The 12820-nt window shown below is 42.2% G+C and overlaps 1 protein-coding gene across 3 annotated transcripts in view; it reads left to right on the forward strand.

Annotated features, from left to right (window-relative positions):
* The window catches only part of LOC123514084 (transient-receptor-potential-like protein), a 180884-nt gene that overhangs the window by 65254 nt on the left and 102810 nt on the right, over positions 1-12820 (forward strand). For all 3 annotated transcript variants that reach the window (XM_045271705.1, XM_045271707.1, XM_045271704.1), the window contains exon 3: positions 4296-5391. In XM_045271705.1, the coding sequence (XP_045127640.1) occupies positions 5293-5391 (99 nt within the window). In that variant the 5' untranslated portion in view covers positions 4296-5292. The remainder of the gene's footprint in view (positions 1-4295; positions 5392-12820) is intronic.

Genomic DNA, 12820 nt, shown 5'->3' on the forward strand with positions numbered 1-12820 from the left:
CACACACACGATAAAAGTAATAAAAATTCAAAATAATAACCACAATAATGAAAAAAATGGCTTACTTACTAATGAAGGAAATTTATTTACGTAAGTAGGAGGGAAAATAATTACTGGGAATGAATTAGCCGTCGTGTGCAACTGCTCCCACACCGTTAGCCAATTAAAAGTTTGCTACGCTTAAGTGGACGATCTTCTTACGTGCTTTTATTTACTTATTTATTTATTTATTTTTTCATTCATTCGTTAAGGGGACTTGCTAGGGATCCATCCTCTTCCGTGGTGCTTCCTTCTTCTTTTTCCTCCTTCCCTTCCTCTTCAGATTAATTCCTCTTTTTCTACTACTGCTACTGCTGCTGCTGCTGCTGCTGCTACTACTACTACTACTACTCCTATTACTGTTATTACTACTACTACTACCACTACAATTTCTGTTACTACTACTACTACTACTACTACTACTACTACTACTACTACTACTTTACTACTGCTATTACTACTACTACTACTATTACTACCACAACTACTGCTACTACTACTGTCACTATTATTACTATTACTACTACTACTACTACTACTACTACTACTACTACTACTACTTCATCACCACCACCTCTTTCATCTCTTCCTCTTCCTCCTACTCCTCCTCCTCCAAGCAAGCGAGTGGGGTGAAATTTTTGGAGGAGAATGTTGAAGAAACGTAAACATTAAACAGTTTGAGACGAGAAACAGTGAATTCCGGGAGGTGTGTGTGTGTGTGTGTGTGTGTGTGTGTGTGTGTGTGTGTGTGTGTGTGTGTGTGTGTGTGTGTGTGTGTGTGTGTGTGTGTGTGTGTGTGTGTGTGTGTGTGTGTAACAGTTCTCTCTCTCTCTCTCTCTCTCTCTCTCTCTCTCTCTCTCTCTCTCTCTCTCTCTCTCAAACAAAGATTATTAACAGAGCTCCCTCCCACTAAGCCACTTAATCCTGCCACTGTTCTCCTCGTTGTGTAAGTGGCGTCAACTAACAAGATTGTCACCCCAAACAATTTATTTCGGGATTAAGATAATGTAATCGCACGTCGCTCCTCCTTAAACTGATAATCCCGCTAATTTTCATAAAGCAGCGCTAAATCTTCACTCGCATGCTCCAATCACGTTATAATTCATAAGTCGTAAAATATATTGCTCCGTTTTCTGTTGCTTAAGTTTGGGTATTCTAGCGCTTCAGTTTATTTGCATGGATTGAACCGGTGAGTGATGGTTCAGGAAGTTGGATTCTTTTGCTTTTCATTATGATGGAATTTGCTCTATTTGAATTTAATCTCTTCAGTACCACGTCGCTTTTTCATATTCATTGTGGTTACTATTTGGTGATTTCATACAGCTTCAGAAACTTATATGGGGTTAAAATAGTGAAGACTCTGGTCATTTATCTTCTGACCTCCGTAAACCTGGCTTAATGTAAATAAAATCGTCTTACAACACCAAAAAATCATGATGCGTTCCAGTATTGAAGGAATAAATCTCTTCAGTACCACGACGCGTTTTCATATTCATTCTGGTTACTGTTTGGCGATTTTATACAGCATGAGAAACATGTGTTAGGATTAAAATAGTAAAGACTCAGGCCATTATTCTTTTGACCTCCATAGACCCTTCCTAATGTAAATAAAATCGTCTAATCATGCCCCAAAATCAAGGTAAAAATGCGTCTCAGTACTGAAGGGGTTAAACCGGTAATAATTCCTGTTCTGTACGCTTTAGTTTTGTTTTACGGTTCAACAGTCGTAAATTATGGAGAGGCGAAGGTTATAACTTATTCTCGAAGGAGGGAAAGGGCAAAAAGGAGTTATCACATTTTATTATGATGGGTAAGTCAATCATTTTACTTTATTTCATCTTAAACTATTAATAATTATCGTTCTGTACGGTTTAGCAGTCGCAAATTATAGAGAGCAGGTTATAACTTATTCTTAAAGGACGCAAAAAGAAAGACAAAAGGATTAATATTAAGACAGGGATCTTTACCATCTCGTGACCGCCTGAAATCGATGAGTCTTGAAATTATTTGGCACCACACGAGGAACACTGCGATATATTGGCACCACTGCACGCTTCCCTGTGGCTGTCTGCTTACCTGCCTCTCTGTCTCTGTACCTATCAATTAGTGCCTCTCAATCTGTCTCTGTCTCTCTGAATTAGTCTGTTTGTGTGTCTCTGTATGTCTGGTTATTTTACAGTTTACCCCTTCGGCACCATAACGTGTCTTTATATTCATCCTGCTTACTTACTTTGCGATTTTATACAGCTTCAGAAATTTATGTGGGGATTATAAGTCTTAAAGAATACTTAGGTGACATTGCTTTTATTTATGTTTGTGAGTGTATGATCCTTTAGTTGGACCATCGGGGATTTTGTACCTTTCACTTTACCGTATGAAGATTTTTTTGGTCAATAAAACTAAACTAAGTAATAGTGAAGACTCTGACCACTAATCTTCACTTCTCATCTCCATAGACCCTTCCTAATGTCAATAAAACCGTCTAATCGTATCCAAAACTCATGGTAACAAGGCGTTCCAGTAATGAAGGAGTTAAATGACGTATAAGAGCTATAGTAAATGCTTCTTCGTGTCGTGACCTCATACTCACCCTGGAAACAAGAGGTGAAGCAGAAATGAAAGCAAATATTCGACACTCTCTATCAGTGTTTCTCTCAATTCTTACAAACATGCGGCTGAAATTTAACCAAGATCCATTTACAGATTTTTATTACTGCATTTTCCCCATGATTAGTAATACGTTGTTGTTATTGCTGTTGTTGATACTGTTGTTGTATTTTGTGAAGGTTTAGCTAGTAAGGGGTGACAGGGAATTATTAAAAAGGTCATTCCTGTTGTAGGTGATAAAATAGCATGACTGTTCCTGTGTGGTGGGGAGATGAGGGGAGGAGGGAGAAAGGGGAAGTGGAGGAGGCATTTCTTGGCTGATAAGCTGTAATGGATGATGTTCTTTTTCTTCCTTTTCTTCGTATACTATTTGTGGGAATTACCTGCTCGTTCCTTCTGTAGCAGTATGACTTTACCTCTCTCTCTCTCTCTCTCTCTCTCTCTCTCTCTCTCTCTCTCTCTCTCTCTCTCTCTCTCTCTCTCTCTCTAACATACACACACGAAGCCACCATGCTTCATTATTCACCAAATCCCATTACTGGCACGCACACATGCACATTCTCTCTCTCTCTCTCTCTCTCTCTCTCTCTCTCTCTCTCTCTCTCTCTCTCTCTCTCTCTCTCTCTCTCTCTCTCTCTCTCTCTCTCTCTCTCTCTCTGTCATTTCCCTTCATCTCCGTTTCACACTCGGCACGCACACACCTAATCTCCCTTCCTTTAATATCTCCTCTCCTCTCGCCACTTCCAATCACACCATTTCTTTTACCTCTTAATTTCGTATCTCCTCCCAACATCCCCTCCACCCAACCACTTCAGCCGTCCGTTCCTCTCTCTCTCCTACCATCCCTCCCTCTCCAGTGCAGGTCCTCCCCAACTCCCCTTCCCGCTCGAGGCACGCCAAGCAAAGGGGGAGGATTCAGTGTTTTATTGGACAGGCAGCGAGAGGCACGGTGCTTCTCCGCCGAACTTGTGCATATGAAACGAATGAGGAATAGAGAAGGATAGAGAGCGAAAGAAAGAGAGAGAGGGTTAAGATATAGGGAATGTTTAAGGTTATATATTCAAGAGAAGAAGTAAAAATAACAAGGTAGCGTTGATTTATGTCTACTCATTTATTTATTCGTTTTCTTTTCTGTTTGGGATGTACGGGAGGATAAAATGCAGATAGAGGGATGAGGGAAGGGCGGCGCTATAATGGGTATGTGGGGTTATCGTGCGTGTATTTCAGTTGTGTTTTTTGTAAAGATTTAATTAGTAGTATTAAGGTACGGAGATGAGAAAGGAGGAGGAGGAGGAGGAGGAGGAGGAGGAGGAGGAGGAGGAGGAGGAGGAGGAAAAAGGGGAGAGGAGGAGAAGGAGGAGGAGGGAGAGAAGGAGAAGGAGAACAAAAAACAAGAATAATAACAAGAACATGAAGAATAAGAAAAGGAAGACAGAAACTTTATTACCAACGATATTAATGATAGGAGGATATTAGGATAATGGAATGATGCAAATGATAGTAACAACTCAATCACAGCAAAAATTATATACAATGAAAAAAAAAATTAAGAGGAAAAAAATAACATTAAGATTTATAATAGTAATAATCGCCAATTTCTACAAACACCATATCTAACTTACTTCCCGTTTTCTTCTCTCCCTCAACAGATTAATTTCACCTCCACGTCACCGGCAGCCTTGTCACACGATTCCTTCCTACTTCCTCCTCCTTCAGTTGCACGTCCGTCATCGCCACCACCACCACCACCACCACCACTACCACCAATACCACCACCATCACCATCGCAGTTACCTCAGTTGGTCACGCCCCATCCATCACCGTCACCACCACGGACATCCATTAATAATAAAGCCCTCATCACCTCGTCACCAACTCGCGTGAACTGCCAACTGTTTTCACCCCGTCACCAATTCACACAATCTTATCGGTTTAGTTTTGATATTTAGGTGTCACATTAACTCCACACACATCACTTCTTCTCGTCACCAAGCCATAAGTCACCATCAAAATCACAGGTCTCACTAGTACCCTTAACATTTCACCAGTGCCTCAAGACAGGATAGCTCACCAGTCAGGCACCAGCATCACCACTTCTTTCACCATCACGAGGTCTGTTATTATCATGTTCCTTCTGAGGCATCCCCTGTTACTACTGCAGACTTGACAGGATCCTACAAAACTTTCCCACAGGTTTAATAAGGATCTTGCTCCTTTAACCACCACCATCACCATCACCATCACCATCATCATCACCACCACCACCACCGCCAACATCAGCAATCAAAGCAACAATAACAACAACAACGACGACAACAACAACAAATACTTGTCCGTTATCATCAAAATCCTTCCACACACGAAAATAACTAAAGGATCCTTATTTTCACATCACATACGTTCTGTCACACACACACACACACACACACACACACACACACACACACACACACACACACACACACACACACTTTCTCACAACATTACCTCTCGCACTCCTCAACTCCTTTAAAGGACGCTAACCTCCTTTTCCTCCTCCTCCACCGCCTCCTCCTCCAAACCTAGCCACTCATAATACGCTCCCCCGACCTTTCCACCCACCTCGCTCTTCCTTCCCCCTGCGACGTGGAGGGGGAGACCGCCAAGATGATGTGCGGGGCGGGGAGGGACGGCAAGGTGCGGCCGGCGAGAAGCGTGAAGCACCGCCGCTCCATCACCACCTCCCTTGGCTTGGAGCCCCTCAAGGTGAGACTCTATTGACTACTCTGTTTCTTTACACCAATCTGCACCCACTGCTCTTCTGTTTCTCTGCACCTGGAGCTCCTTTTTGTTGACCCACGACTCGGTACTCTCGTTTCTGTTTCTAGTCCAGCAGTTTGTCTTTTCTTGTTCTTTCGCACGTACTTTTAAAACGGTGTTGCCTGTATCCGATGAAAGGTAAGAACAGGTATGTCTGGACGAGCATCTCCACCTGCTCGACCGCTAATCGACTGCCAGGTAAGGTTTTAACCACAAGAAAGCTTCTACTACTTCTTTTTCAGAGTTCCCAGGTACTGAAAATTGTCCCTCTATTGTTGTTTCATGTAATCAAGTAATCAGTAGACGGGGGAATGGCATCTCAGTGGGCTTTTACGTTTAATCGTTTTTGTTGTTGTTTGCCAGTTTTCCCTCTTACATAAAAAAGGTTCTCAGCAACTGACTAAGCAGTGTGTCGGGTGGTAAGGTGTGTATGATACGCTGGGAATTGGATCTGAGGTGCAATGTGTACGATACCTGGTAGTTTGGGATATGCAGGATGGCTCGAGGCATATACAGTACACACAATGCTCGTCTCGCAGCGTAAAGACTCAGTTTGATCCTTGTTCACAGTGCTTTTTATTGTCTCTCGTAATCGCAGCCAACGCCAGATAATGTTGCTGAGGGGCCATAAATCAATCAGATGAGAGCATCACGCCAGCCTGCGTCAGACTCATCCCCCGGTGCTCCAGTGTGCGTAATTTTACCGGCGCGTTGCCTCGTTACGTCGGGGAGTTGCAGGTTAATGAGGTAATTTGTAAACGTGCTATTTTTTTTTTTTTTTTTTTTGCCCTCATGAAACTTTTAATTTTATACACGAGTTAATTCCGTACACCAAACTTACAGGCGCAATATAAATCACGACCTGGAACTTCTGGGTACGCATTACGCTCTGTCTCTTTTTTCTTCTTCCTTTGGCGGGGAGCAGGTCGAAGGAAGGAGCTTATGAGTTAAATTACTTGGCAAACAAACCTCTTCGTATGCGTAATAATTCAAACAAGCCCTTAAAAATGACCCTCCATATCACAAAATATCTTTACTGTGATTCTGACATGAAAGAAACATATTTGCAGATAAATATGAAAAAAAAACTCTGCTTAAAAACGACATTCATCTTCCTATTTCTTTTGACATAAAACTAAAAGTACTCAAGCTAAAAAGTAAAGTAAATATAAAAGCATCACCATCCATATCATTTTTCAAAACCCACAGATTTCCCAGTCACAAATTCATGAGATTTATTCATGCTTGAGCCTCGGTGCACAAGACGCCGGGTATAATTGCATTTCCGTACATCAAAGACCAGGCGAGGGAAGGAAAAGTTTGAAAGAATCAGGGGCAGAAAAAGGCGGCGGTCGGCAAGAGGATGTGTGGTGTACGAATTTACCCACAGAGTTTCCTGGCTGGCTCTCCCGAGATCAGTACTTCGTCATGAGAGAGAGAGAGAGAGAGAGAGAGAGAGAGAGAGAGAGAGAGAGAGAGAGAGAGAGAGAGAGAGAGAGAGAGAGAGAGAGAGAGAGAGAGAGAGAGAGAGAGAGAGAGAGAGAGAGAGAGAGAGAGAGAGAGAGAGAGAGAGAGAGAGAGAGAGAGAGAGAGAGAGAGAGAGAGAGAGAGAGACAGACAGACACACACACACACACACACACACACACACACACACACACACACACACACACACACACACACACACACACACACACACACACACACACACACACACACAGCGAAAAACAAAGCCCTGCATAAAACAAAGGCACACATTCTCAAAATACCACACCAACAAAACATTACAGAAACACAAAAACAAAAAGAAAACTAAAAAAAAAGAAACCAGAATGAGGAGGAGGAGGAGGAGGAAAAGGGCATGATAGTGGAATGAAGAGAAAAAGGAAGAGACAGCGAGACGAAGGTGGAGAAGAGAGTGATTCATTCCTGGGTGTCTCTCACCTGTCCAAACGTGAAGGCAGGTGTGTCTGTCAGCGAGGCACCTGTACTGTCACCGCACCTGCCCGTCTCTCACCTGTGGAAAGGAAAACCAGTAGAAGGGGAGTGCTGATCTGAGCGAATAGTGCAATATACCAGCAAGTGATTTTCTAATAGTATGATGGAAAGATGAAGGTGGTGAGATGGTTAGCAGGCTTGACTTATTAACAAAGTGTCCCGTTTTTTATTCCATGAACTGAAATTAATCCCTTCATTACTGGGACACATTTTTACCTTGAGTTTTGTGTACGATTAGACCATTTTATTGACATTAGGAAGGGTCTATGGAGGTCAGAAGATTAATGGCCACAGTCGTCTTCACTATTTTAATCCCCACATTAAGCTTCTGAAGCTGTATAAAGTCACCATATAATAAGCAGAATAAATATGGCAGTGCGTCATCTACCCATCTGCTTTTTTTTTTGCATAGGTACAGATAATTAGAGCTGGGAAGAATGACTGTCTGTTTGTAAGGTGTTTATTTACATGCGAGGATATACAATGCATAAACTAACAACGCTAGAAAAAAAAAATCGCTTTTATTTCTGCGGTGTGATTAATATGCCACGCCTTTACAGAACATAAATCACAAGAGCTTGAGAAAGTAATAATTTTTTTTCTGTTGCCATTTATCTACCAGAGGAACAAGAAAAAATCCAGCAAATTAATTATTCACACTTCATAAAGAAATATATGGAGAGAGAGAGAGAGAGAGAGAGAGAGAGAGAGAGAGAGAGAGAGAGAGAGAGAGAGAGAGAGAGAGAGAGAGAGAGAGAGAGAGAGAGAGAGAGAGAGAGAGAGAGAGAGAGAGAGAGAGAGAGAGAGAGAGAGAGAGAGAGAGAGAGAGAGAGAGAGAGAGAGAGAGAGAGAGAGAGAGAGAGAGAGAGAGTAGAGGAGTAAACGTAATCAATTATTCTTTAGTCTTTTTTTTTTTTCCTCACAGTTCCATTTTGTTGTTCTTACCAGCCCAGACAGCAAACATTTCCAGGCATCACCTCAGCCTCGTTTCCTCCGCGGCGTCGTGTTGCCGTTCCTTCTACTGGCAGACGCGACTCCCGGACGCATTAATTTTCTGGTGTGATGCTCCAGACAAAAGTTTTATTTTCCCACATCTACTTTACTTTTCTTTAGTCTTTTTCCATTGCTTTTGTCGGTGCGTCACTGTTCCTCCGTCTCTGTGTGTTTGTACCTCTGTTGCTCTATGTTTTTTTTTTCTATCTGTTGGTCTGTCTATCTATTTTTTTTTCTCTCTATATATATATTCTTTTTATTTATACTATGTAGGCTTTTCATGGGAATTGATGCTCAAGTCTCTGTAAGTCTCCATATATTTGCCTATTAGCTGCTGACCCCTTCAGAAGAGAGACGCATTTCTACCATGAGTCTGGGTATGATTGGACGATTTTAGTTGGTTCAGGAAGGGGCTATGGAGGTCAAAACATTATGGTTAGAGTCTTCACTATTTTGATCCCCAACATAAGTTTCTGAAGCAGTATAATATCACCAAATAGTAAACACAGAATGAATATGAAAACGCGTCATGGCACTGAAAGGATTAACCTACATCTATATAAGGACAATAATAAGAATAATGATGAAGATGATGATGATAATAATAATAATAATAATAATAATAATAATAATAATAATAATAATAATAATAATAATAATAACGATAATAATGCACGGATCATCCATAAGAAATATATAAAAGATAAAGAATCACGGCACCAAAGTAAAATTAAAGTTAAATGAAGAGAAATATAATGAACTGCACTTAAATACATACCTAACTATTTACTTCTCGGTAATGAGTCGCATAATGGATCCCGTCTCTCTCTCTCTCTCTCTCTCTCTCTCTCTCTCTCTCTCTCTCTCTCTCGTCGCTGATCACTATAATCAAACTATTCTCACCAGTACAATTCTGCTTCACGTATACACACCTGCTTAATTACGTCACATTTTCACCTGTTTATTGACACCTGAGGGAGTCGTAATGCCCTTGGAGCTATTCGTGGCCTTTGAAGCTGAGGAGGCAACAGGCTGAGGAAGAGGGAGAGGAGAGGGAAGAAGGTTACGAGCAGGAACATGATAATGATGAAAGAAAAAAAGGAGATGAATAGAAAAGTGCGAAGGAGGAGGAGGAGGAGGAGGAGGAGGAGGAGGAGGAGGAGGAGGAGGAGGAGGAGGAGGAGAGAAAGACAAGGAGAGAGAGAGAGAGAGAGAGAGAGAGAGAGAGAGAGAGAGAGAGAGAGAGAGAGAGAGAGAGAGAGAGAGAGAGAGAGAGAGAGAGAGAGAGAGAGAGAGAGAGAGAGAGAGAGAGAGAGAGAGAGAGAGAGAGAGAGAGAGAGAGAGAACTAAATTAAAGAAAAATGTAAAAAAAAAACTAAAAAAATCTAGGAGAGTGAAGAAGAAATGAAGCAAAAGGAAAACAAAAAGGAAGACAGAAAAGGAGTTGAGGAGGAAGAGAAGAAAATAGACGAAGAAGATGAAGAAAATGGAAGAGAAGAGGAGAAGAATAGGAGGAAGAGGAGGTAGACGAGGATAAGAAGAAGACACAACTACGTACTCTAAAATGAATAAATAAATAAATAAATAAATAGACTCCACTCCCAGCCACTCCCAGAAAGGCAGAATTTCCCAAAACCTTCCACTCACACTGGCGTCAAATGTCACCCATAATCGATAAGGGCAATCAGTCAGTTTGCTCAAGCCTTTGCCCTCACTATGGCTCCTCCTATCTCTCCCTTGATAGCGCCGCCCGCCCATCTGCCCGCCCTCTCTCTCTCTCACTCTCTCTCTTTATTACTGACACCACTTCCTAGCACCGTCCCACCGACCTTCGCTGTCGTTTTCTTTACAAAGTCACTTTCTTTGTCTAATATGACTGTCTAATTTTGTCATCTGGTTCTCGCTGCGTTTGCTGGATTCTCTCTCTCTCTCTCTCTCTCTCTCTCTCTCTCTCTCTCTCTCTCTCTCTCAGGGAAGGGTAGGGTAGCTTGAAAGATGCCCTTGGGAACTCTACTTTCTCCGACCATTCAATTATGTGACGTGACTCAATCCCTTAAGACGCTCGTCATTCGATTTATTAGTACGTGATTGCATTAGCGGTTCAGAGAGAGAGAGAGAGAGAGAGAGAGAGAGAGAGAGAGAGAGAGAGAGAGAGAGAGAGAGAGAGAGAGAGAGAGAGAGAGAGAGAGAGAGAGAGAGAGAGAGAGAGAGAGAGAGAGAGAGAGAGAGAGAGACTGTAGTGTCACCTGACAATCTCTCTCTCCTTTCAATTCCTGCCACTCTCAGTACTCCACGATCCCCTTCTCCTCTCTTACATCCCTTTCCACACTCTTCTTCCCTCCATCTTGAAATATTGACAGCTCTTATCGTTATGAAGGGACGGAGGCGGAGAGGAAAAGAAGGATGGATGGAAGAAGAGAGGGAGGGAGGAAGGAAGGACGGATGGAAGAAGAAAGGGAGGGAGAGAGGAAAGGAAACCGAAGGGCAGAGAGGTTTCAAAATTAAATTACGAGGAATAAAGTACAAAAATAGTATATCAGTGACAATATCTCCCACTATGCAACTTTGAACAAGGGCTGAGGTGACAGTAGTAGTAGTAGTAGTAGTAGTAGTAGTAGTAGTAGTAGTAGTAGTAGTAGTAGTAGTAGTAGTAGTAGTAGTAGTAGTAGTACATAAGAGGAGGAGGAAGAGGAGAAGGAGAAGGAGAAGGAGAAGGAGAAGGAGAAGGAGAAGGAGATGGAGGAGGAGAAGAAGAAGGAGATGGAGGAGGAGGAGGAGGAGGAATGATGTAAGAAGAAAAAGACGGAGAGGTAATGACGATAATGAAAAAAAAGAAAAGAAAGAATTGCACAATAAACAAGAGCCCAAAACAAACAAACAATCACCAAAACAAAGGCAGTTACACGAGTCATAAAACACACACACACACACACACACACACACACACACACACACACACACACACACACACACACACACACACACACACACACTCAAATCAAACACGTCAAAAAAATGAATCCTGGAAATCCTTGCAGACATGAGTTCCCCTTCCAGACTTCCCTCCCCTTCCCTCCCTCCCTCCCCTCCCATCCCTCCGTGCCTAATCTGCTGCGTTTGGGGAGGGGAAAGGAGGGGAGGGGAGAGGAAGGAGAAGGAGGAGGAAGGGACGTAGGGCAGGGAGGGTTTGCCAAGGTGTTCAAATTAGTTTGTGAATAATGAGGTCAGGGAGTGAGGATCAGGAGGAAGAGGAGGAGGAGGAGGAGGAGGAGGAGGAGGAGGAGGAGGAGGAGGAGGAGGAGGAGGAGGAGGAGGAGGAGGAGGAGGAGCATATAGAAAGGAGGCGAGAAGTTATTAGGTGGAAAATATTAAGTCAGATTTTTGGATTTCTGTTATGAAGTCAAGCATAGTGTGTGTGTGTGTGTGTGTGTGTGTGTGTGTGTGTGTGTGTGTGTGTGTGTGTGTGTGTGTGTGTGTGTGTGTGTGTGTGTGTGTGTGTGTGTGTGTGCAAAAAAGTCCTTCTGTCTAGGAAAGTCATCCTCTTCACAAACACGAAACAAGTCTTATTTTTATTCTTCTTTTCCTCTTCTTCTTCTTCCTGCTTCCCTTCGCTTTCCTTTTTCCTTCTTTCCCTCCTAATCCTCCGAAGGACTGGAATTGCAGCTGCTGATCTTGTTAGTTTATGGACGAGATTAGCATTCCTCTTCCTGTCTTTCCTTGGCTACCTTCCGTGGGCATAAAATTTCGATGTCAACCTCTGTTTTCTTTACTGTCTTTATTCTTAAATAGGATGCAGACTAAACAGAATTACTCCTGCAGTTTTCACAGAGAGTTGGTGCGGGCGATCAAAGGTGTTATTTCTTGATCATTCATTGTATTTTTTTATATTTTTCTTATTTCCCAATTCCTCCTCCTCCACGTCATCCTTTCCCAAATTGAACTTGAAAATACGCGAGGAGGAAGAGCAACTAGAACGAGAGTTTCAAATAGGAGGTTTTAAAATAATTCTTAATTTTTGGATGGTTTTTTTTTTGTCACTGTGACCTATAATGGTAGCTTCAGTGGGTCATTTTTCTTACTTTTTATAGTTCTTGATTAATTCTCTTCTTACATGAAAAATAACTGTAGTCATTCTTATCATATGTTCCTACAGGCGGCCATTTCCCTCTAGTAGAAAGGAGAGAAGGTGATTTTCATTAATTGACAATCTTGGCAACGAAATACATTCTACATTTGCTATATTCACGGGGCGGCGGCCGTGCATGTAACAAAGCCATCACAGGTGCGGCAGAGCAGGTGCAATTAACCACAAACACTATTTACTCTGACGTTATGTGAAGGATTTACGCAATGATCCTCACCATTACGTGGCCTCTCTCACTAA

This window comes from Portunus trituberculatus, chromosome 37 (assembly GCF_017591435.1).
Source record: "Portunus trituberculatus isolate SZX2019 chromosome 37, ASM1759143v1, whole genome shotgun sequence".
Classification (NCBI taxonomy): Eukaryota; Metazoa; Arthropoda; class Malacostraca; order Decapoda; family Portunidae; genus Portunus; species Portunus trituberculatus.